This window comes from Polypterus senegalus, chromosome 8 (assembly GCF_016835505.1).
Source record: "Polypterus senegalus isolate Bchr_013 chromosome 8, ASM1683550v1, whole genome shotgun sequence".
NCBI classification, from domain to species: domain Eukaryota; kingdom Metazoa; phylum Chordata; class Cladistia; order Polypteriformes; family Polypteridae; genus Polypterus; species Polypterus senegalus.
This window is the reverse complement of record NC_053161.1, coordinates 125,229,333-125,255,839: the sequence shown is the minus strand read 5'-3', so window position 1 is coordinate 125,255,839 and position 26,507 is coordinate 125,229,333. Positions and strand designations below refer to the sequence as shown.

Here is a 26,507-nt window from a genome sequence, read left to right as displayed (position 1 = left end):
ATTCATGATACCTTAAACTTGAAAAATTAGCCTCTTCACACACACAACATCGGGGAGTGGCAATCCAAAAAGCTGAGCAACTGGATGCTATTCATTTTTTTCTAAAATACAACAATAGTCAATGAGTAGAAGTGGTCAAGTGCTTTATTTATTCAATGATTGCTGTTCGCAATATATTTAAACCACAAAGGTACAATCAAGACATAAACAGCAGTATGAATTAGAAAAAGATAAGCATCAATGTGGATCCCAAGTGGTATATTAAAACATTTTTATGGTTTGCAAAAGCTGCAGGTGGCTCAGTTTTCACCAGCAGGCCCCCTGCTTCACTGCTGATTCACTGCTTTAGAAGAGTCCTGCAGCCTTCATTATTATAAAACAGCACCTGGGTAGTGGACAATGCAAGGCTTTGTCTTGATCCAGCTTTCTTGTTCAAGTTTATTGTCATGTGTACATCCTAAATCTGGGAAGTGACTAAAGTCCATTCAGACGTGCACCTCCAGGTTCAGGAACAGTTTCTACCCAACTGCAATCAGACTCATGAACAATCAGTAACCTTGTGTCACCTCCACTGCTACCTGCACATATACTTCTGCCACTGTCTCTATTTATTCCTAGGATTTTGTTTTATTTATTTACTTATTTATATTAATTTATTTATTGTGTGTTTCTTTTTTTTGTCTATGTTCACTGTATGTCACATGCAAGAAAGCATTTCATTGTACATGGTACTTGTACACATTGTGACAGATAGAGGGTGCTATCGTCCTCTTGAACCCTCAGAACAGTCGCCAGACACCAGATAAAAGTCCAAATTATTAATTTATTGGAACTAAACAATGCACAAAGCACCCTCTTCCCCGCAATACTCATACATTACAATACAATACAATTCTCAATAACAATAACCAATCCTCCAACTACCAGATGTGTTGCCACGCTTCCACCCAGCTCAGCTTCTCTGTCTGGGATTTCCCATAGTCTGTTATAGTCCTTGACTCGGATGTGCTTCTGCTCCCTCAGTCCATGTGACTTCCCAGCACCTTCGGGTCTCTTCTTCTTCATCCCGGACGTACATCATTCACTCTGTCGCCATGACTAAGACGTACTTCCGGGTTATAGGTGAAACCAAAGTCTCTGGACCTCCCTGCAGCGTCCTCTGTTGGCCCCTGTGGTATCCAACAGGGCTGTAAAGGGAAACTCCATTGTCCAGGATTCCCTGCTGGTATTCGGGGCCCCTCCATGCTGCAGGGAGAGATCCACCTGGTGCCCTGGTGGTATTGGTTGGGATGACAAGCCAGCCATAGTCCACAACATGACAATAAAGAATTGAAACTGAAATGAAATAGTGTATACAGTACAATGAAATTCTTAAGTGCATTTCTCCAAACTATAGTGACAATATCAATAAACGCATAGTGCATATACTGTACACAAGTTGTGCATTAAGGTAGCAGGAGTTTCCAGAAAGCAGTGTAACACTAAAAATACGTACATTGTAAACTCCATGTTAAGATCAATCATTCATTTCTAAATATTTCCCAGACCCCACTGTAACTAAAATAGCACTTTAAATCTTTCAAAATCAACATTCTCCCGGATGTACTTGTTAATCAGTGAATACTTATTGAAATGCCTAAATCTTGCAGTAGACCGTGGTTACCAGACAGAGCACAATAAATTCATGATAAATGAATTGCTTTTATTTATATAGAACATTTCCTTATGCTCAAAGTCCTTTACAAATATCAAAAAGGATAAAGGAGAATTGATAGCGCAGAAAAAGAACAAATACATAACACTAGATACAAATTAGTGTCAAACATTAAATTGCCAAATCAAAGATAACTACTGTATATGAAACAAACACTTCCCAATTAGCATAAGAAACAAGAAACGATTCTCTAAACATTTAGAATACTAAAAGTTATATTTGACTGGTTGATATAATTTTCATGATATTATGCAAGTTGTATTTACTGATTCAAAGGTAGGCAATAGAATAATTTACAAATATTTGCCTTCTCATGCCCAGTGTGTATTTTCAGCGCCTTACCTCAGTATTTACTGTATGGGTATCTGAACCCGTCTTCACCAGCACTGCTTTTCTTGAGCGTGTTCCCATAAAACCTGCTTCCCAGACTCTGTTAATTATTTTTAAGGTACCTTTCTCACCTCCTGTCTAGTTTTATACTTTCTGTCTTTAGTATGCACCTTTATTCCTTGTGTGTTTCTTTTGTTAAGTCACCAAAGCCAAACTGACCAATCTGACAGCTCTGAGGGACTGGACACACAGACCTTAGTGTTTTATTATATAGTAGATATACGATAATTCACAATAGTGAGAAGTCAAGTAAAATTACACCTTTTCTTGGCTAACTAAAAAAGATTACAATATGCAAGCTTTCGAGGCAACTCAGGCCTCTGAGCTGCCTCAAAAGCTTCCATATTGTAATCTTTTTTAGTTAGCCAAGAAAAGGTGTCTTTTTACTTGACTTCTCACTACATTCATAATGGCTAACATGGTACAACACCCTAATAGTTCACAGAAATGATTTCTACAGTTAATAAGTGCAGATGTATAACTTGATACAGTTACCTTTACCATTGCCATTTTCTTTATTGCAATTGGTTTTGGGTAGAAGTAGGATGAAAGAAAAGGGGAGGACAAGAAATGGCGGTTGCCATATTTGCGGAGAGATGGTATGGCTTCAATAAAGAAAGCTGTCCTAGAAAAATATCCACGGAATTCTGTATCTGTTTTGTCAGATGAACACCTCACATATCATTAACTTACACATTATTTGTGTTAAATCGCTGAACATTAGAGCATTAGAACAATCTAGACGAGAAAGGCCATTCGGCCCAACAAAGCTCGGCAGGCTTATCCACCTAATTCTTTCAAAATATCTTCAAGTCTAGTTTTGAAAGTCCCTAAATTCATACTGTCGCCTACACTACTTGGTTACTTATTCCAAGGGTTTACGGTTCTCTGTGTGAAGAAATATGTCCAAATGTTTGTTCGAAATTTCCCCTTAACAAGTTTCTGACTATGTCCAATCCACTTTAATATAGCTAAGTTCCATCTGTATTCTCACTCTCTTGGAGTGTTTTCACACCTGTTTTAAAGGTTCTCTGCATTGAAAGTACAGATGGTTTTCTACTGCCTAGTACTTTTATGGATTTTTGGAATAGTGGCCTTAGTATACGCACAATGACTTCATCTGGGCCAAGTTGAAAATGTGTCAGAAGGAAGATACCGCGAGTCTGGTGTTGGGTGACTACTGGATGATAGTGAGTATCCATTTCTGTTGATGCCTGTACTTAACTCCCAGATGGAAGCTGAGCAAGCGCACATCATTAGTAAACCCACAGCACTGGACACAATGTATGCATATGAAAAGTTTGCTTCCGCTGTCATCATAAATTGTTAGGTAATATTAGATTTTCTCCTTAGTTGTGTAACATTTATTTATTTGCTTATATTTATTATGAAAAAATAACATCATAGAAATTAAATATGTACACACACTATTTAAAAATGTCCTCTTTACTTTCTTCTTTTTTTTTTCATTCTTGTCATTGGAAAAGTTGCCACATGCAAGAGTAAATATCAACCTGCTGTCATTTAAAGCCACACTCTCTTCTTTAGAAAAGAGCACAACAAAATGAGACGCCTTAATTTAATTCCAATAACAGTATGTACATGGAAGCATTATTATTTTGACCTTGACTGGATATGCTTGAAGGTGTTCTATGCGTGGTTCTTCCCACTAATTACAAAAGTACTACTAATGTCAGTCCTTTGTTTTTTGTATAATCCCTTTACACTGAGAGGATTTCTACTGCTTGCTAAACATGCTTTTTTGCATATAATTTCAGCAATAATTCAGCCTCAGCTCTCCAAATGACTGACTTCTTTTTCTGCTCATTCTGTGAGACTAATGAAGTAAATTCAGATTTTACAGTGGCTTTTAACTTTTGCAGATTTGTGGAGATGAACCATTTAAAATGTCTTTTGGTGTTTATTGAAGTGGCAAAATTAAAAATATTTAGACTGATTTTTCTCAGTTTAGCATTATTTGCTTTCAAGCATTAACAGCACATAGAATTAGCATTACTACTGTGATCCTCTGGATCCTTCATACAGGAATTTTCTCAGATTTTATTATTTTAATCTTATGCTATTCCGACATGCTTTCATTCATTTTCCAGACAGGCTTATTCCAATTCAGGGTTGAGGATAGGTGCCTACCCTGTGTGATAGACAGCTGGCAGCTCAACCCGGCTGGGATGCTCAGAGACTGGAAGGATGGGGGAAGGAAACAATTTTAGGGCATTGCCTCCCCCAAGATTCTAGATGGTAGCTTCCCTACAGTAGTAGTAGTGGGGCCCCAGATTCCCGCAGGGCACCATGGGATATTGAGTTTGGCATCACAGCCCTGCTGGGTACCGTGGGTGTCGCCAGGGGATGCTGTAGGACACTGGGAGACAAGATTCTCACCGAGCCAAGAAGTACTAGTAGGTCACAAGGACGGAAGCCCCAAAGTACTTCCAGGCTGATTTAAAAACTTGAGTTCTCCAGCTGACCTGGAAGTGCTGACAGGTCATGTGTACAGAAGAACAGAAGCACTTCTGGGTCAGGCACTATAAAAAGGACTGCTGGGAACACAGCCAGTGAGCCGGAGTCGGGAGGCCAGAGTTTGCAAGTGGAGGACTGAGGTGCAGAGGAGAAGAGCGAGAAATCAATAATGCTTTGTGATTATTTGTCTGTTAACTGTGGCTGGGGTGCGTAGAGGGCACTGCACAAGAAGGAAAATAATTCCAGTTTTTATCTTGTGTCCTGCATGTCTGTCTGTTGGGTTTAAGGGGCAACAGTGACCCCTAGCATCCACACCTGCCAATATTATATTCAAAAAAGGAGACTTTCACGGGGCACATCCACACTTACTTAACTAGTATTTCCAGTCAGCCTACAGTATAACGCACATCTTTGTGATGGAACAGAAATATATAGCACCCAGAGTACATACATTAAAACTCCAAGCAGATTGTGCCACATGGGAAGGAATTCCAGTCCTCTGCACAACCACACTACTTTGATCTGAAGGGACAAAATTGTTCTGTCCAATCAGTCTTGGTTACTATTAGACATTTTTCTTGTTTTTAATTTTTTCTTCTTTGTCTGGACTCTTCACTATATGTTTTATTCTTTCTAGATGGTAATGTCAGCATTTTTATTCAGATAATTAATGCTGTCCCTTCTTACAGCTGATGCTGAATGTCCCAAACTTCATTACTGCTTCAGACACTAGTGACCGCAACATTCACCCAAAACTAAGCTCAATTCAGGGAAGAAAGATACAGCTCTAAAAGTGTCTCAAACTAATTGCACAACGCCATTTGTTATTGTGGTCTTCCTCAAACTTTCTTCCATGTCTGTGGAATACTAGCCTGTTTCCACTGGAATTCTTGATTTGCCAGTGTTATGTTCCACTCATGTATTGATGATATAAATCTCTATAAGAAAATGAGTTGTGGATGCATGTTGCCCACAGACAAGCTCATTGTCTGCCTCAGGAACTTCAATTCATGGATGTCGGCTGTCTTTATATATCTTAACCCTAACACAGCTAAACTGATTCTTATTTATTCCCCAGGTCATCTTAAAAGACTTGGCTTCTCACTTAATCTGGCTTTTTAAAATTAGCCCATTAATTTCAGTCACCAGTTTCAGAGTAATTTACAATAGAGCTGCAAACTTTGAACTTTGAATGCCACATCTCAGCTGCAAACATATTATCTTTTTGTCACCTGTGAAAAATTGCCCGAGTGGAAGCATACATCTTCCTTTCAGATACCAAAATATTCTGTTGCACTTTCATTGCCTCACTGTTTGAGTGCTACAGTTCTATTGTCAATGTTCTTCCTGCTCTGAGCATTACCAGGCTACAAAAGATCGCCAAATGCTGCTATTAGAGCATTGACTTGAACCAAACAAAATGAGCACATCAATCATCCATGTTGATGAACATCCTGTCAGATACTGGAAACTCTGATTCTGACATACACTCAGCGGTCCCCTGTTTCTTAACATAGAAAGCCTGTACAGTACCTCAGTATGTAGCAATCTGGCATAGTCTGGGATTTAGCTGTTGCTCAGCCAAAGATTACGATGTCCAGTACTCATAAGTGACGATGACTAGGCCTTGATTTATTATTGCCAGATATGGTGGTGGTTCAGGCAACTTAGAAACAACAGCCTACCTGGGATTTTCATGTGTTACAGTCTGTATTGTTTGCAGAGAATGGAGCCATAAGCAAAAATCTTCCAGTAACTGTCAGCTTTGCAAGCAAAAACACCTTGTCAATGCCAGAATGGTATCTCTAAACACATATGGCATGTTAAATCTTGAATGGGATGGCCTGCAGTAGTGGATATGTTCACAATTTGCCTTATTTTAATAGCACTCGTCAACGCACAAAGATTCCAGCGATTTTAGTTTAACCAAGTAGCCTGTACAGTCCCCACATATCTCAGTCCTGTAGATCAGGAGTTCTCAATCTTTATTCCTCCAAAAGGTAGACCACATGAATATGTGAAGCCCCCCCTACACACACATAATACTCTTTTACTTTTGCTGCTGTCTTGAAAAAAGTGTTTGTTTTTGAACTTGCATTTATCAGCAAAATTATATTTGCTGCTAGTTTTGTTTCACTGCTTGTATTTTAAAGCATAATGCAAAATTAAGGAGCCATTTCAAAGTCAGACTTTGTTCTCATTAAATAAAGATTGTTTCACTAGTGTGTGAATTTCATAATCATAATATGGAAACGAATAAGCATTTCATAAGGATAAATAATAATCAGTAATTAACAAAATACAGAATTTGTTACTCAAAATGTTTTGATAACAGAAGATGATCACATTTATTATGTATTTCTGAAAAATAAAAATTATCTTTTAAAATGCAGAATTATTATTTACAGAAGCTACATCATTTTCATCTGGATTCAGTACTGGAGGTTTTCCACGGGCAATATACACATTTACCATAACTAGAAATGCAAATGCATTTTCTCTCCTCATATAACAATCAAGTGATCAGAAAAGACAAAAGCATGGCTTAGAGCGTGACTCCTGTGCAGCTTTTAAAGGTGAGTGGAGCACCATTAGCAGCATGTGTGAAGTCAAGCTAACATCTCAGTCGTGTGATTGTCACATCTTTGGCATCATTTTGAAATACTAAAGGTCTTTATAACAGTGAGGAGTAAACCACAAGACAATGAATATATTTTTGTATTATGTACATTAAAGAACCATCAACAACAAATCAAATTAATAATATATTGAACAATTGGAACAAAAGTAAAGTTAAATAAATTGGACTCTACAGCTGCATGAATAAAAAAGAACCACTTCTGTTTAGTGAAAATAGCTCAAAAGTTGATAGAAATCTACGATTTATACCTAATACTTGTCCGGAAAATTTGGTTGACCTAAGTGAAAACGTACTCAAGCTATTGTGTTTACATACACAGACACACAGACATAATTCCACAAAAGGTATTTTCAGACTCAGAGGGGTCTAAAACGTTGAGATTCATCAAAATTTTGAGATTGAATTTTTAGACAATACTTCGTATACAAAAAAAGTAAAGAGTATAAGACAATAATAAAAGAAACTGAACTAGGACCTATTTACACATAGCTATAACACACTCACTATTCTCACCAGGAGGGACACCTGTCCAGAACTTTCTATCTGATTTGTACCTTTCTCATATACCACCCCATTTTTTGCATCACTGCTCTGTTCCCCACAGACAAAAATCACTTGGACTGCATGCCATTTCAATTTGGCTTTTGGATAATGATGAAGGAGTTGGCTTTAAAAAGATAAGTTTGACAGACCTGTTGCAGCTTGATTTTTAGTGATTTGAGTATTTTACAGCTATTTTATAATTATTTTCTTTAATTTGTGGCCTCCCCTGAAACTTTTACAGAGGCCTCCAAGTGGGTCATTGCATAGTTAAGAGCATCTGCTATAGTGCACCTTAGGGGTGAGCTATAAACAGAGGTTCACAGTATTAAAAGCTGTAGAAACTATATGATGCAAATGAGTCAACATTAACCCAAATCACAAAGAAATGTTTACACCGACTCTAAGCATTGTAGAACTCAGATTGTTCCAGACCAGAAAATGGATTCTGTGTCGTACTAGGTAGGCCAGTCAACTATTCTCAGACTCCCTCAAACTTGCTTCCTCCGTATTCCCAAAGGCATGCAGATTACATTAGCTATGAGTCCAAGTGTGGGTGTGTATGAGTGGCCCCAAGATACATTGACCCAATGTCCAGGGCTGTTTATTGCCTTGTTTACGACTGAACAAGTGTTCAAGCCTGCTCTCTTCCAAACTCCACACTCACAGGTCATATGGCTGAAAGGGGCTTTTAAACCTTGACTCTGAGTTTGATTCATGAGAATCCAACATGATTTGAAGGGTCAAAAAAGATGTAAGGGACTCTCAAGGCCAAAGTGTATTGAGCTGATTTTTATTTTGGAGTAGACTGTTATTTATAAAACATGTAGCTGCTGACTCATGGGTTCCATTTTTAAACTTTTATTATGAGTATATTCTGTTATATTTTAGCTATTTTTTAATTTTTGAAGAGATTGTAATGTATATAACTTAGAGATGCTCTCTCTAAAATTCCACTAATCAACTTTTATTATCAGTATATTATTTTGTATTTTAGCTGGTTTTTATTTTGGAACAGACTATTATGCACATGACATATAGATGCTGACTCTGTGGTTATATTTGTGAACTTTTATAATAAGTATATTTTTTATATATTTTTTTTTAATTTCTGGTTGGTTTGAATTACATTATAGTGAGCTTTGTATAGCACCTTGTGATTATTTATTCTGTGAAGTGTGTTTTATAACATAGTTATTTTGTTTTTTTAATTTAATTACTTCATCACTATGCTTTTTATCATTTGTTTTTTAAGTCATGCTTGTGACAAAATACAATTCTTAAAAATCTAGTTAGTTTGGCATAATACTTTGGTAGATTCTTATTGCTGTTGCCTTACAGCTCCTGAAATGTAGGTCTGAATTTCATTTGAGTCACTTTGTGGAGCTGACATAATATCTTTTGTCACAGACGGCTGGGGGTCCTTGTCTGACCGGGACGCTTCTTCACGGAGAGGACCGGAGGAGCAAGCGTGGGTAGAACAGTACCTCCCCCAGAATGTTAGATGGCAGCCCCCATGGGTTGCAATGGTGCCTTGGTTCCCGCAGGGCTTCAGGGGAGTTGGAGTTATCTACAGCCCTGTTGCGATCTGGGGGTGCCACCAGGAGGTGCTGCAACAGCTGCTTAGCCCTCTTGGGTGGCTTTTCCGCCACACCCGGAAGTGCTGCCGGAAGTAAAAAGAGAGTCACCTTAGGTTAATTGTCTGCTGTATATTTCCCCATTTAAGTTTGTGTGTGCGCCATAATAAACTGGCATCTCAGATGATCCCTGGGTTCTCTCCGCCATCCTTTCATAAAATTACCCGATTGGAAGGTAGATTAATTAATTTAAAAAATCATCATCATTGTTGACATTTTCACTGCCCTTATCCTGATGAAAGTCAAAGGTGGCAATGAGCAGAGTTGGGCTGCCCAAGCCACTCTATCCACAGTAACACACTAACACTTCCAGGCTAGCTTAGAGATGCAGTCCCTCAAATGTGCCTCTGGGTCTTTTCCCAGTGGGCTGTGCTTTGTACACTGGTACCAAGAGGGCATCCTAACTGCTTACTCAAACCATCTCAATTGTCTTCTCTCAGTTCAGAGAAGCAATGGCTCTACTCCAAGGTCCTCCCATCTTGTTGAAGTTGCCACTGTGCTCCAGGAGAGAACCAGGAACATATACTTAGAGATGCTGGTTTCCATCTCAAATGCTTTATAAGCTGTGAACCATTCTGGTGAGTGCAGTAGATCAGTCAGAATAAGTCAGAGGTGCAATTTTTAGGTTTTGTGAACTAGGTTCCCAACAATCCTTTCATGTGGTTTGTTATCATGTGCAATAAAATTCATAAACAGGAGAGAAGACAAAACACACCCTTAGTGGAGATCAGTCATGACATTGAGTATGAAAACAAAACCTTTGCTGCACAAACTGAGAGAGCAAAGGTAAGCAAGACCCAGAAGTCCTCGAAGTGACTTCCACAATGTATTATGAGATATATGTTACAAGTGTTTTTCAAATCCACATGGCTCACGCACACAAGAGAGTTGACAATCAGTGAGCGCTCCATGGAAAATAAAATGCATATAGCACTGTTGCCCACAACCAGGAAAAGCACAGACAATAATGACAGCGGTGGCTACTATCTGGGCATTCTCCATGTGGTTTGCTTACTTTCTTATTCTGGTGTGCTCTGCGTTGATTAACTGCCAAAACGTGCTGACCTTGCACAATAGCAAATTTGAAGCTGTTCTAAGAAGTCATGAGGAAGTTGTGTGTTCCATTATCTGCTAAGATTCTTATTCATGTAATCTGATATCTTCAAGACAGTGAGATACAGCGTCTGCAGTTGTAAAGTGTGACATGCTCCCCAACTCAAAGTTGTGTAATGTGACATAGGCCTCAGTGATCACACAACCATGACTTGGAGATCTTATGTAGATATACATTTCAGTGATTATATTTCATTAATAACAAAGAAAAGAGTACTAATCTCAAAATATTTTCCTCCCTGCTTGTCAAACTGTAATTGGAATTCAGGGAAGCAATTTTAGCCATAGAAGAACCATTTGACAAAATGAAAGTATCCAATATTTTGAGTTAAGCATAGGTTAATCGATCACAGTTGAATGACATTTGTATTGTAACATTTTCTTCTTTACATTTTTTGTTATCATTTTACCAAACCAACTATGGCATATTCTGGCCTGCAGAATAAGCTCAAATTGAAAGGTCGCTGCAGAGTCTTAGCATTTCTGAAACAATGACTTTTTTTAACACTAAAGAACTACCATGACTATTTACAGTATATGGGGCCTCTGCTCTTATTAATACATACTGTTGTTACAAAATTACAGTTTATGAGCTTGAAAAGTGCCAATGTTCTTTCATTAAAGTGTTGCCATCTTTCCTAGTACTATGGTTCCAAGGAACAGGTATGACTTTAGTGTCTCCAAAAGATGTAAATGCGTATAAGTTAAAGTCATGGGTGAAAAAACATATAAGGTAAACGCTCAAACTTCTCTGCAGAAGCAGCCAAACTGAACTGAGGTCTGTTTGTGAGGTGGCAGAAACCATACCTGCCTGATGGTAATTCCATTATTCTGGCTATGTTGTGTTTACTTTTCTCAAGTTCGACATCTCTGTAAAATAAGAGAAGTGTATAGTGCAAACATTTACTGATTTAACGGCAACATAAATGATTCTCATTTGGTCTAATAAAAAGTTATCATTGGTGTTTTCAGTTTTTTGTAATAACACAGTGGCCTGCTGACAAAAATCTCCAATATCACTTTCAGATGTGGAGCACAACGCAGGAAGCAATGTTGGAATTTAAGTCCCATTGTTGATATGTTCCTGTAAGGCCGAGTTTTGCAGAGAAACAATCTAAAACAAATAGGACTGGTGGCTTGTATTATTTAATAGGCAGTATCTAAAGGAACTACTTTAAACTGCAAACATAGCTTCATCAGCAAGCATTAAAATATGTTGAGCCTTAGTAGTCTGCAGTTATAAACATCAGCATTTTTGGCAGCAGAGTGAATTGGCACACATCACTAATGGACTAGCACTTGTTGTCTGATTTTACTTTTAGCCTCGGACAACCACTTAGCCTGTTAATTCCTTATTTGGTGTGCTGTCCACTATAATTATAAGGTTATTGTGTGTGTTGGTAAAGCACAACTAATCTTCCCTTAATGTTTTATTAGACAGACCACCTTTTCAATGCAGTAAACACCTTTGCCACTTCTGCATCACCTGGTGACTTAAATGTTATGTCCAAATGTGCTTTTCTGTCCATTCTTAGCTGTGGCTTAGAAATATTCTGCTCTAAAAAGGTAAAATGAAGTTCCATAAGTCAGACAGCTTAAACAGATACTGTAAGATAAAACATTGCAAAAAGAAAGTAGTACATTTATTTCAACAAGCAGAATAACCTTTCAGTATAAATATGATTTAAAAAAGCTTAAAGAGTCTCTAATTACTAATGAAAAACAGTAAATACAAGAGAAATATTTATGTATTATACTAAATACCAAAATTAGCCCAAACTGAGTTGAAAAGTGAACTTAAATTGGATTTCACAATTGTAAGAATAATTAAAGTTGTTACTAAGGTAGCCATTTCAATCAAATATCATAATGTATTACATTCATTATTGGTGTCATGTTAATAAATGATCTTAATATAATAATATAATTATAATAATTATATATTATAAAAATATAAGTTCACAGATAATGTGTAGACATGGGTATCCTTCAGAATTATCCCACTGAGCAAGAACTGTATAAGAGTTATATAAGAACTTCCTCATGGATCACCAGACAGCTGACATCCATGCCCTTATTTCAAAAGTTGTTATGCAAGCTAAACAGCAATGATATTTATTAGAAGATAGCCAGGTTAAAACCAACCAACAATTTACAGGGCTCACTTAATCCAGTTTTAGTACCATGGGTAGCCAAAGCTTATCTCAGCAGCACATGGCACAGCGCAGGAACCAATCCTTTTTAGTATGCCAGTGTTTTGCAAGGCACAGTCCCACACTCATCTATGTCAGACCAGCTATAGAGTGACCGTGTAATCTAAAATGTCTTTGGAATATGGAAAAAAAGCTGGAGTACCTGAAGTAAAATTCATGCAGGCACAAGAACATGTAATCTCCAAACAGATAGCGACATGATAAGGATTCAAAAACAATGCCCTGGTGTCGTGAGACAATAGCACTTTCCATTACACCATTGTGCTGCCTTCAGGGGTAAACATTACTCTAAAAAACATAACTAAATTTGCAAAAACAATCTTTATAATATTGTAGTTATTTGGAACTATGTTCTCAGAAAGGATTAGTGTATACATACCAGCAAATTTATAAAAAATTCTGGGTTTTGAAATGGTAGGGTCTGAAGTGGGCTATTCCTGGAACACATCCAACAAATTCAGAGTAGTTGAAGTTGCTTTATGTAAGTAAAATGAACAGAAGTTCCTCGTAAGAGGAATATTAGTACCTGAAAAATATTTATCTCTTATCGTTCCTTAAGGATGTGCTATTGTTAACCAAATTAATATGGCTCACTTTCTTCCGCACAAATGGATCATTAAGTTTAAGTTAAATAAATGGTTTATTCAGTAAGTACTGTCATTATACAGTATATAGTATATGCAAGCACTACTTGAGTTATCCTCCTTCAGTATTTATTAATCTTATTACATTATTAATCAAGAGCAAATGAAACTGAAGGGTTCACAGACAGTACATTTTTCTTTGTATACTGGAATAAGATACTGGCTGTTTTCAAGTCTTTAGGAATCCTCCCTTCACAAATAATTAAGTCACACAGGGCTGTCAAACATTCAAATCCAAAACCTTCAGCTTCCGACACCACTGCAGTTGGGCCCTGCTTTACTTATCTTAATCTTTTTAACATTTTGTGACCTCCTATTTTGAAAAGCTCTTGAGTTTTATCACAAGAAATAATATCATTCCATTCATTCTGCTCCTTTAGAAACTTCTTTGTATACCTTTTTAAAGTATCCTTAATAATCATTTCTAACAATCACTAAGTCTGTGGCAGCATTTTTCATGCAGTTCACACCTTATTAAATCGTGTCTTTCTTTTGCTATTTCAATACATTCTCTTTCTTGTCTCATTCTGCAGATCACTTGCAATCTTTCATCTCTTATCTTCTTGTATTCTTGTAACTGTTTTCCTAGCTTTTGGCTTTGCTCACTTATTGAATACTCTGTTACATTCTGCCTTTCTTTTGTGCCCCTCCCTATAGCATCTCTGGCTCTCCTCAATTGCCGCCTCAACCTCAGCATTCTGCCACTAAGTTTCCTTGTTTCTCATTGGTCTCTTCATCCACCCACAGACTTCTTCAGTTGTTCTCAATTTGCTATTCACACCTGATTCTTCTGAAACTTCATTAATTCTTGCTACTAACATTTCAGCAGATTTCCTTTTTATATTCTCCTCTTGACTTCTAAACATTCAGCCTTGGTACATCCTTCTTCTTACTTAATGCCTTTGTCTAGGGAGGTGGACATTGAGAATGTTAGGTGTGGATGAATGCTTAGTGTCTGTGGGGATATCGGTATGTGATGAAGCACAAACCAGGTAGAATACCACATAGTGATAGTGAAGGTTGAGAGGTGTTATTGAGGACGCACCAGGGATCCATTCTGAGTCTGTTGCTTTTCCTGATAGTGATGGAAATGCTGACCAGAGATGTGCATGAAACTTTGTGACAGGAGCTATTATATGCTAATGATCTTATTTTGATAGCAGAGTTTAGCTAGTTTGAAGCAAAGGGTGCAAAGGTAAATGTAGGATAGATGGAGGTGATGGAGTTGATGGAGGCAGGAGATGGGAGCAAACAGCATGAGCAGTACAAGTGTTGGGAGAAACTGAACCCAATGCACGAGTAGATATATGAAATATTGTAGATACAGTACATGAGTGGTAATTTGCACTCTGTGAGTGTGACCTTTATTTGTAGAAAGTGTGTGAGAGGGGTTCAGAATGCTCATGTCATAAGTGTAAGTTTAGATACTGGCAAAGTAATTCTTTTGGATAAAACAGGGAAGATGTGCTTGTTAGGTGACATGTTGAGTGCTGATAGAGGTGTAGGCAACAGTAGTGATAGGTACAATAGTGTTACCAAGAGTGAGTGATGAATGAAAGAAATTCAGTAGGCTGTCCTCCATTCTTATTTGCATTTACTTATTTGGCTGGCTTCTTTAGCTAAGGTGACTTGCAATATTTATTAAGCAATTGGTTACATTTCTTTTGGTTTTCCAGTTGGAGTGCGCACAGGTGAAGTGACTTGCTCATAGGCACACAGTGTCAGCAGCATTAATCCCTACACCACACTATTTCTAAATGAGTCTCATTGGCATTAAAGGGTTACATTTACAAAAGCGGTGTAATAAGTGTTCAGTATGTTTAATGGGTTTGAGATGTGGCTGATGACAGCAGAACACAAAGCAAAGCTGGAAAGAACAGAGATGAGAATGATCAGATGGATGTGAGAGGGATGCTAAAACTGAGCTAAGAGAAAGGCTTTCTGTGAATAGGAGTCCTGCTGAGGAGAAAATGACTAAAGAGGCTGGGACATATGGGACACAAGGCAGATGGTGATTGGGTGAAAATGTGCACCAAGATAGTGGTTGGTCGATTATTCCAGATGACATGAACAAAAGTGTCTCACCCCAAAGGATGTCTAGGACCACAGAGGGAGAAGGTAACAGATTTGGGGGAAATCTGCCAACCTAGTTAAAACTGAAAAATGGCCATTTAGCAATGATGATGATTTTTAATTTGCTAATCTACATTACATACATTAAAAAATCAAGTTTGAAGATGTATTTCTTATTTGTAAGTGATACTGTTAAATAAATAAATTGTGATTAACAAAAAATGTTATAATTGGTAACACCCTTCACTAATACAGTAACATGTATAGTATGTCAGGTGAAATTGTACATTTCCTTTTTTCTATTATATCTGCTTTGTTCTATTACTAGTAAGTTGTTCCAGAATTAATCAAGAAACATACTCAGTATTAGGTTAAGCTAACCATTACAGGCTCACTTATTAGTCTAAAATTGTTTCTAAAATGACTTAGGACTTTCAATTAAATTTCAATTGAGAAATATTTTGTGCCAATAATTAAAACTCCTAATGATTTACAATCACCTTAATTGAGAGTATTATCTTTATTAGAGATTGAATTACAGGGCTGAGAAATGCAAGCTGTGTTACTCTAAGTCAAATTACCTTAATGGCTGATTAATTAATTCACTGGCCAGTTTCAGTTTGCTCAGTTTATCAAACTGAATGTCAGTGGTGTCTCACTTTCCATTTATTTTTGACAGTAAATGTCTATTTTAAGAAGGTCCTTAACCACAGTAGATGTAAATGAAACAATGTGAAGCATCTTTTTTGTTCCAATAAAGCATACACTTCCATTATCTAAACATTTTTAGCACACATTCACACAATTTAGTTGAACTTATTCTTTTTTTATAGTTGTTTAATATAGTTGATGATAGGTCTTCAAATATCCAAAGCGAGTAACTTTGTGTAGTGTTTCATAATCTCAATTATGATTATTTTAGATGTAACTAAAAAGCCAGATTATAAAATATGTTATAGCATTATTGATAACATCTATCTGTAGATCATTCTTGATTCCAAAATTTTTAATTTTTTTTTTTACTCTGTAAACTCTTATTTGGGATGAGGGGAAACATTGCTTTTCAGTCAGTTTTACTTATTTTTCATTCTTTTGGAAGATTGGTCAGGATGATTTAGAATATCAATGGTCCACACTAGCACTCTGAAAATGAAGTAGAAGGGTGAAATCTCCACATTTTACCTTCAAAGGGATTTAGCAATATAAACCCCTTCCATTGTTAAACAAGTTAATGGATGCAATAATATAATTTGTCTGAACATGCTTATTGTCAATGATTCAATGAGTGGAAAAAGTATTTGAATATAACACCTGAATATTAAAACTCTACAGAGGTAAAGCCAGTGCTCCGGGTCCTTCAGTAAGAACCATTATGATTCCACAATATACCGCAGAACACCATTAGCCTCATATATACAGTAAATAAATTGTGCATAACTTCCATTAAAGTTATCAGATTATACACAAATAAGTGTATCAATTCACACCTATGTTTTCAAACTCATTACAATGCGTGAAGTCAGCAGATGTAGAAGTTACACAAACCACAGTAGAAAAGTTACAGTCCTTGAAATACTTCACTCCCCTGATCTGGAAACCCAGAGCAGGCCTCACCCCTGGCATCCAGACCCTAAGTAATCATAAAACTGGAAAAAAGGAGCACAAAACTATAGTCAAAAAATGGTTTTCCTAAAAAGACAACCAAAAGCTAACAATACTACCCCAAATCCAAACACTTAATCTATAAATAAAGTGAGAGTATTAAAAAAAAAAGGAAAATTCACAAGGTTACTCACAATTATCCACTTCACAATTCATAATGTTGGTCTAGAGGGCCAGAGTCTCTGTCTCAAAAAAATAGGAAGGGTGTGGTCCTCCAGTTGATTGTCATGGTGGCCCTGCTCGCCAATACTTGATCAAAAATGGGAATACATAAAATAAATTTATGGTTAAAACAATATTCAAAACATAACAAAAACATAATATACACAATAATGATACTTACAGACTAACACAAAGATCATAACGTATTGGCATGGCTTTCCTCAAAATGCTGTTTAGAACATGATAGTAGACAGGTTGATATTCCATTTTTGGGCATCTGGGACTCTGAGGTTTTAATTCAGAAGAAGGACTAAAGGTCTTAATCCTTGTCAGTTTAAGCAAATGGAGATTAGGTTTTAAAATTATGGTGTGGGTGCGTGCTGGGATCTTTGTTACTTTAAGTTGTTCAAAAAGAACACAGACAGATGAAAATTTGTTGAGGGTGGATTTCATACAAATGTTAGCAAGTTTTTCTTCACAAGAAATAACATAAACACATGGAATAAATTAGTGAAAGTACATTTTGGGCTGAATGGCCTACCGTAAATACCTGTATATAGGATGCATTTTTTTTCTTAAGAAGTAGGCCTAAAAACCCAGGTGCGTCTTATACATGGATACTTTTATTACAAAAATTATACATTTATTATAATATCAGAAATTTATTATAAAAATTTCAAATTGCAATACCGTATTCATCAATATTTATCCTCGTCATCACTGTCCTCATTAAACAAAGCATCCCACTCCTGTTGTGCTATACAGTCATCATGATAGTCCAGCTCTTCCTCCTTTTGGTCATCATCATCATCGTCGTCAGCGTCGTCCATTCAAAGAACGTCGTCTTCCATGCCTTCTAACATGTTGCTGATACAACATTTCTTGAATCCCTTCACCACGGTCTTGATTGGCAGTTCTTTCCAGGCGTCTGCTATCCATTGGCAGATTGTAGGCATGTCGACTTTACTCATATTGCCGCCCTTGGTGAAAGTGTGTTCACCATTAATCATCCATTCGGCCCATTTTTTCTTTAGTACTGCTTTGAATGGCTTATTTACAACGGCATCCATTGGTTGCAGAATACTGGTCATGCCGGCGGGGATGATGACGAGGTCTGTATTGTGTCACTTCAATTTGGATTTAACATTGTCGGTTGTATGGCATCGGAAGGCATCTAACACCAGCATCGATCGTTGTTTCCCTAGACCACCGCCACGTTTCATCCATACTGTTTTCAGCAAGTCGTCCATTATGCTGTCATTGAACCATCCTTGTTCTTGCACCCTGACTATCACACCACTCAGGAACTTGTCTTTGGGCATGGTTTTCCTCTTGAAGACGACGTATGGTAGTAACTTTGTCCCATCAGCCATACACCCAAGCATCACGGTGAAACAGTTCTTTTCGTTTCCAGTCGATTGCATAGTGATGGTCCTTGCGCCTTTGATGTTTACTGTGTTCTCGGATGGCAGGTCAAATGTCAACGGAGTTTGGTCGGCGTTTCCAATCTGGCTCATGCCGTAGTCGTATTTCTGATGCATCTTGATGACATAAGTTTGAAATTTCATTAATAACTCCTCGTGGTCGTTGGGTAGTCGCTGACTAATAGTAGTTCTTCGTCTTATTGAAAGCTTATTTCTTTCAAAGAATCTCCAAAACCAGTTCATGGACGCCTTGAAATCTATGATGCTTTGCTCTTTCGCCAATCTTAGAGCCTGTAAATGAATGGTAGTGGTGCTGACCCCCAGACAGTCTCGACGGGTATCTTCAATCCATTTAATGAGCGCCTTTTCCAGGTTAGGGTGGTGAGCCTTCGAGCCTTTGTTCGCCCTCTTTACCTTTCTCATTTCTTTGATGGTACTTTCGGCTTTTCTCCATTTTCTGATTACGCATTCTTTCGGACCAAATTGCCGCTCAGCTGCCCGGTTCCCATGTTCTTTCCCGTACGTGATCACTTCCAGTTTAAACTTTGCAGTATAGCTCTATCATGTTATCTTTGCCATGTTGACTGGGTAATAATGAACAGCTATATTTAAAATTAATGGGATATTTATACTACCGGTGTGTACATGGAAGCGTAATATCAATCAATCATAGAGAAGTATTTGAATCAAAATTTATTATGGATTTATCGTCGGCTGGAGTCTCACTGAACACATACCAACGAGACTTACAGTGTGGTGCAAAAGTTTTGTCGCAGTCATTCAATTTGTGCCGGTGGATATGCGTGATACTCTCGGCACGTAGACGGGAGCGTCCATTGGACTTTATGATCGTGTGCGCGTATGTCAGTGCCTCTCCTTCGCCTTTGATGGCTGTGTGACGGAGACAGAGAGGAGTGGTTTGAATCCAATTTGAATTTCAAGGTTTGTTTTCAAGCGACAGTCGGTTAGCAGTGCACAAGTAGCGAAAGGTAGGGGCAGATGGCCAGGAGGACAGAAAAAAAAAACAAAAAAAAAATTCTAGTAAGCCTGGAGAAAAAAGTAAAATATGCAGGGGTTCGTAGGCCAAAAAGACCGCCCAGCCCCCACTGAGCATTCTACTTATAAATTTTCATAATTCAATCCTTTTTGTTTTCAGGCTTCACATGATAGTAATTAATGATTTGTTGATTTTATGGACAGCTTCATCAACACAGGGAACTGCATGGTGCCTTGATCAGGTGGTGGCAGTGAAGAACGCCCCCACAGAAGAACCAGAAAAAAAAACAGCAGAGAAAAGTAGAAATTAGTAAAGATTATGGATCCCTGAAGAATCTGATAATTAAGCCAATATAGCCTATCGGGAAATACAACTAAAATGTAGCTACAAAAAAGCCAAATTAAAAATAATACGTTTTGAAAAGTTTTTTAAAAGGATCCACAGTACTAGCCTGGTGAATTCAAATCGGCAAAGTATTCCAGATTTTGGGTGCATAACAGAAAAAGACTGCCTCACTACTTCTTTTAAGTTTAGTGTTTGGTATTATAAGCAGACCACCACCACCATAGAAGATCTATGGAGTGTAGAGGGAAAGGTATTCCAAAATATTGGATGTAGCCAGATTATTTAAGGCTTTGTAAACCATTAGTATTATTTTTCAAATCAATTCTGAATGACATGTGTAACCAGTGTAATGATGCTAAAACTGGTTATTGCAAATGATTGATATCTTTCTTAGGTAATCCTATTAGGAGTGCATTACAGTAATCTAATTAACTAAAAACAAAGTGTGGACTAATTGTTCAGTGTCTTGTAAATTTTATAAGACACCTAAATTTTGCTGTATTCCTTAAGTGAAAAATTTTAGTCCTAGTAATCTGTTTGATATGTGATTAAAAGTTCAGGTCAGAGTCAATAATTACCCCTAAATGTTTTATCTCCATCTTGACTTTTAAGCCTAAGGGATGAAATTTATTTCTAATACTTTCGCTATATCTATGTTTGCCAATCAGAAAGATTTCTCTTTTCTTCTTATTTAGTTTGAGAAAGTTACTACTTATCCAGTTGGAAATACTGCTAAGATATTGAATCAGAGAGTCAAGAGCGTCAGGGTCATCAGGCGCTATTGAAAAATAAAGCTGTGTGTCGTCTGCATAGCTGTGGTAACTCACCTTGTGCTTTGAGACAATCTGACCTAATGGAAACATGTACACTGAAAAAAGCAGTGATCCCAGAATAGATATTTGTGGTATACCATATACAATATCATATATCTTCTGAAGTACAATCACAACAACTAGCAAACAATTTTCTACCTTTAAGTAAGACTGAAACCAAAAAAGCCTACCTATTGTCTAAGGTGAGCTATAAAAATACTGTGGTCTATGGTGTCAAAGGCTGCATTCAAGTCTAGGAGAACAAGAACAGATATACAGTTTATGTCCACATCAACCTGCACATCATTTACTACTTTAACCAGTGCAGCTACTGTTATCAAGAATACTATTAAGAGTACTAGTATCTATTATTATCAAGACTAGAATTTTGAATCAAGTAATCATTTAGCTGCTTAAAAACAGACTTTTGTAGAATTTTACTTAAGAAAGGCAGGTTAGAAATGGATCTAAAATTATCAAAAACAGAGGAGTCAAGATTATTTTTCTTGAGTAGGGGTTTAACAACTGCAGTCTTAAGACAGTCAGGGAAGAACTCCATATCTAATGATGAGTTCACTATGTCAAGTATACTATCAATTAGCACATCAGAAACTTCTTTAAAAAAACAAAAAACCTGTTGGTACTGGGTCAGGGACACAGTTGGAGAGTTTCAGTGGAGAAATTATTCTTCGTAAAAAAATTTGACTTGTCTAAAATGGAATGCTGGGCTTCAATCGGATTAACTATGGGGATATACTATATTATTTACAATCTTTATTTATTTTGTTTTTAAAAAATATAGCAAAAGCCTCACAAGTTTCACTAGTAGTTTTTAGGAGGCACTCCATTGATTGAGCTGGACTTAGAAAAACGATCAGTAGTTGAGAATAACATTCTTGGATTACCAGCATTATCATTTATAACTTTAGAAAAATAGGACTGTCTCTAATGACAGACTACTTTGTTATATTCATTTATTCTATCCTTTAGCATTTCATAGTGGACTATCAGTTTAGTTTTTCCCACTTACGCTCAGTTCTCTGGCATGTTCTCTTCATATTAGACCTTCTTTGGGTCTTCCAAGGTATGATAGTGCTGGAGGATTTCTTAAATGTCTTTTCAGCTCTCACCTTAGCATTAAAATATTCCACCTTGCTGATTAAACAATCACAATTATTAAGGTAATCACTACAATCGTTCTGATTGTTTAGAATATTAGCAAACATTGAAGCTGCAGATGTATCAAAATAAAGTTTTTTTAACAATACATTTCTCATTAGTTGTAGTTATTAGTATTTCTACATTAAATAATATGCAAAATGGTCTGATATTTAATAATTGAAGTAGCCTTTAATTAGGAAACAGTCATAGTTAGTTATCATTATAGACATTAAGTCTGAGAATTTTTCAATAAAAACCAAATTATATTTTGGAAGTCTATAAACGGTCAATATAGGAAACTGCGACACTCCTTGAATAACCATGACAAGAAAGTACCAAAACCAGCATCTTTACTGTTTAATTGGCTCGAGTAAATATTTGCTAAATTGCCACCTTTTTTTTCCTTGCCAGAACGAATGAGCAGAGCTGTAATTTGGAGGAGCTGCTTCAGTTATTACTGCTGCACCATCTGATCCAAGCCATGTTTCACTTAGTGTAAGATAGTCAACTTTCTGATCACTGAACATTAATGTAAAAAGTCTTACTGGTTAAAATGTAATATATATTTAATATACAGTGGTGTGAAAAACTACTTGCCCCCTTCCTGATTTCTTATTCTTTTGCATGTTTGTCACACAAAATGTTTCTGATCATCAAACACATTTAACCATTAGTCAAATATAACAGAAGTAAACACAAAATGCAGTTTTTAAATGATGGTTTTTATTATTTAGGGAGAAAAAAATCCAAACCTACATGGCCCTGTGTGAAAAAGTAATTGCCCCTTGTTAAAAAATAACCTAACTGTGGTGTATCACACCTGAGTTCAATTTCCGTAGCCACCCCCAGGCCTGATTACTGCCACACCTGTTTCAATCAAGAAATCCCTTAAATAGGAGCTGCCTGACACAGAGAAGTAGACCAAAAGCACCTCAAAAGCTAGACATCATGCCAAGATCCAAAGAAATTCAAGAACAAATGAGAACAGAAGTAATTGAGATCTATCAGTCTGGTAAAGGTTATAAAGCCATTTCTAAAGCTTTGGGACTCCAGCGAACCACAGTGAGAGCCATTATCCACAAATGGCAAAAACATGGAACAGTGGTGAACCTTCCCAGGAGTGGCCGGCCGACCAAAATTACCCCAAGAGTGCAGAGACGACTCATCCGAGAGGTCACAAAAGACCCCAGGACAACGTCTAAAGAACTGCAGGCCTCACTTGCCTCAATTAAGGTCAGTGTTCACGACTCCACCATAAGAAAGAGACTGGGCAAAACAGCCTGCATGGCAGATTTCCAAGACGCAAACCACTGTTAAGCAAAAGAACATTAGGGCTCGTCTCAATTTTGCTAAGAAACATCTCAATGATTGCCAAGACTTTTGGGAAAATACCTTGTGGACTGATGAGACAAAAGTTGAACTTTTGGAAGGCAAATGTCCCGTTACATCTGGTAAAAGGAACACAGCATTTCAGAAAAAGAACATCATACCAACAGTAAAATATGGTGGTGGTAGTGTGATGGTCTGGGGTTGTTTTGCTGCTTCAGGACCTGGAAGGCTTGCTGTGATAGATGGAACCATCAATTCTACTGTCTACCAAAAATCCTGAAGGAGAATGTCCGGCCATCTGTTCGTCAACTCAAGCTGAAGCGATCTTGGGTGCTGCAACAGGACAATGACCCAAAACACACCAGCAAATCCACCTCTGAATGGCTGAAGAAAAACAAAATGAAGACTTTGGAGTGGCCTAGTCAAAGTCCTGACCTGAATCCAATTGAGATGCTATGGCATGACCTTAAAAAGGCGGTTCATGCTAGAAAACCCTCAAATAAAGCTGAATTACAACAATTCTGCAAAGATGAGTGGGCCAAAATTCCTCCAGAGCGCCGTAAAAGACTCATTGCAAGTTATCGCAACGCTTGATTGCAGTTATTGCTGCTAAGGGTGGCCCAACCAGTTATTAGGTTCAGGGGCAATTACTTTTTCACACAGGGCCATGTAGGTTTGGATTTTTTCTCCCTAAATAATAAAAACCATCATTTAAAACTGCATTTTGTGTTTACTTGTGTTATATTTGACTAATGGTTAAATGTGTTTGATGATCAGAAACATTTTGTGTGACAAACAAGCAAAAGAATAAGAAATCAGGAAGGGGGCAAATAGTTTTTCACACCACTGTATATTTACATTCAATCTATAATCTATGAAAAGAAAGAACACTGGTGTATTAATTGCTAATTGTGGACTATGTGTTTTAACTTTAGGCTAACATTCTTTTGATTGTTGAGGTTTGGCTTGTGTTTTATTTTTTTTTTCAACCATTTTGATGTCTTAGTTTTGCACTATTAGTGAGTTGTGAATATTCCTTTGTCTAATCCCTTGATTTCTCGTTTTCTAGTCCATTTTTTCTTTTGTCCATTAACAGTCCTATTTTTCATCAAAGCAAATAATGTTCAATTATTCAATTTCACTTTGTAAAATAAAAAAAACACCTAAGTACCTCAAATGGTATATTAAATGTTCATTTGTAGTATAATCATATATATTATTTTAAGAATCTATGTAAGAAAGGTCAGAGTAGACTATACTTTCTGAGAAGGTTGGCATCCTTCAATATCTGCAGTAAGATGCTGCAGATGTTCTACCAGACGGTTGTGGCGAGTGCCCTCTTCTACGCGGTGGTGTGCTGGGGTGGCAGCATAAAGATGAAAGACGCCTCACGCCTGGACAAACTTGTTAAGAAGGCAGGCTTCTATTGTAGGATTAAAGTTGGACAGTTTAACATCTGTGGCAGAGCGACGGGCATTAAGCAAACTCCTGTCAATCATGAAGAATCCACTGCATCCACTGAACAGGATCATCTCCAGGCAGAGGAGTAGCTTCAGTGACAGACTTTTGTCACTGTCCTGCTCCACTGACAGACTGAGGAGATCGTTCCTCCCCCACACTATGCAACTCTTCAATTCCACTCGGGGGAATAAATGCTAACATTAATTTTATTTTATTTTTTTTTCATTTTTTCATTTTTATTACTATTTAATTTAATATTGTTTCTTTGTATCAGTATACTGCTGCATGGATTATGTGAATTTCCCCTTGGGATTAATAAAGTATCTATCTATCTATCTATCTATCTATCTATCTATCAGAAGTCAACATTTGAGGACTATTTTGCAATAAAAAACATATATATATATATATATATATATATATATATATATATATATATATATATATAAAAAGCAAAACCAGACTACTCAACATTGTCATTAAAACTAAATGTGCAGAATGTATGTTCCTCTCTGCAAGTATCACTTTCCAGATGAGATGCTGAGAACCTTATTGACAGCAATGTCATATTTCATTAGGTAGAAAGACCTATTAGGCAACACAGGTTTGTTTCCATTAATGAGCACATGCTAAATGCCGTACATAAATATAACTGTATGTATTTTTAATCAAAGAAAAAAACTTATATTTTCATTCTAGGTCTATCAGTATATGCATGAAACCATAACCATCAATGGCTGTCCAGAATACCAGGCACGGGCGACTGCCAAGGTAAGCTTTGACAAATTCACAGTATCTGTTTTGTTCTTTGTGCTTTGTAATTGATTGTGCATGTGTGTGTTTCAGGTGTTGCCAGTTTGTACTCTGTAAGAAAATTTAAACACCAGTGGCAGCCGATAAACTAGACAGCATGCTGCTACTTTCAAAGGTAATACAGTCATAATCACAATAACGCTGCTGCATATTTCTGTTTCCTTAATGGTCTTCATTTTCAAAATCTCAATGCTTACTTTACAAACAGGCAATTGAATGCCATCCTGAACAAAGAATGCTTGCTCTTCTTCTACTTCATAATAAGCAGAATTGTAGTCCTTCCTTATAAGTATTTAGTGAATGTCATCATTGACTTGTATTCTTGTTTCTAGACAACCTCTACCACAGATGGGAGACAGTGGTGCAGCCTTCATTATATTAATGCAACTTGCTTACATGTTAAAAAGTAGTGCAAGGCTTTTAGTTCTTCTTGACTACCAGAGTACACTGTGCTAACTCTGTGTTTCTGTGTTAAGTCGGTGTAGCTATGTATTATCCTTCAGTGGTGTTGGTCTACCTCGTCCTGGTAAAGAAATCACAAAAAAAAATAAATAAATAACTGTATATGATTATTTTCCAAAAGGTTGGTTTGTTTCAAAACAGAAAAGTAAATAATTGACATGTTATGAAATCTTCTATAAACTATAAGCCAGATAGTTGTGTTTCTATATCCCACCAGGTCCTCCTTATGTGGTAGCACTTTGAATAGTGAGGAAAGTGGCATATAAATGTAATGAATTATTATTGTTATTATTCTTATTACAATAAACAACTTAAACCTAGGAAACAGTTTTTTTTCTCAAGAAAGAAGAGAAACTGCAGGGAGAAACACGTGAAACTACAGGAAACAGAGGAGTGGGGTCTGGTATTAGGTCTTAATAGGACAATGTAACTTTAC

The 26,507-nt window shown here is 37.0% G+C and overlaps 1 protein-coding gene across 2 annotated transcripts in view; it reads left to right on the top strand.

Moving 5' to 3' along the window:
• The window catches only part of lin7a (lin-7 homolog A (C. elegans)), a 357,391-nt gene that overhangs the window by 206,770 nt on the left and 124,114 nt on the right, over positions 1–26,507 (top strand). For both annotated transcript variants that reach the window (XM_039761749.1, XM_039761750.1), the window contains one exon: positions 25,496–25,567. In XM_039761749.1, coding sequence (XP_039617683.1) covers positions 25,496–25,567 — 72 coding nt within the window. The remainder of the gene's footprint in view (positions 1–25,495; positions 25,568–26,507) is intronic.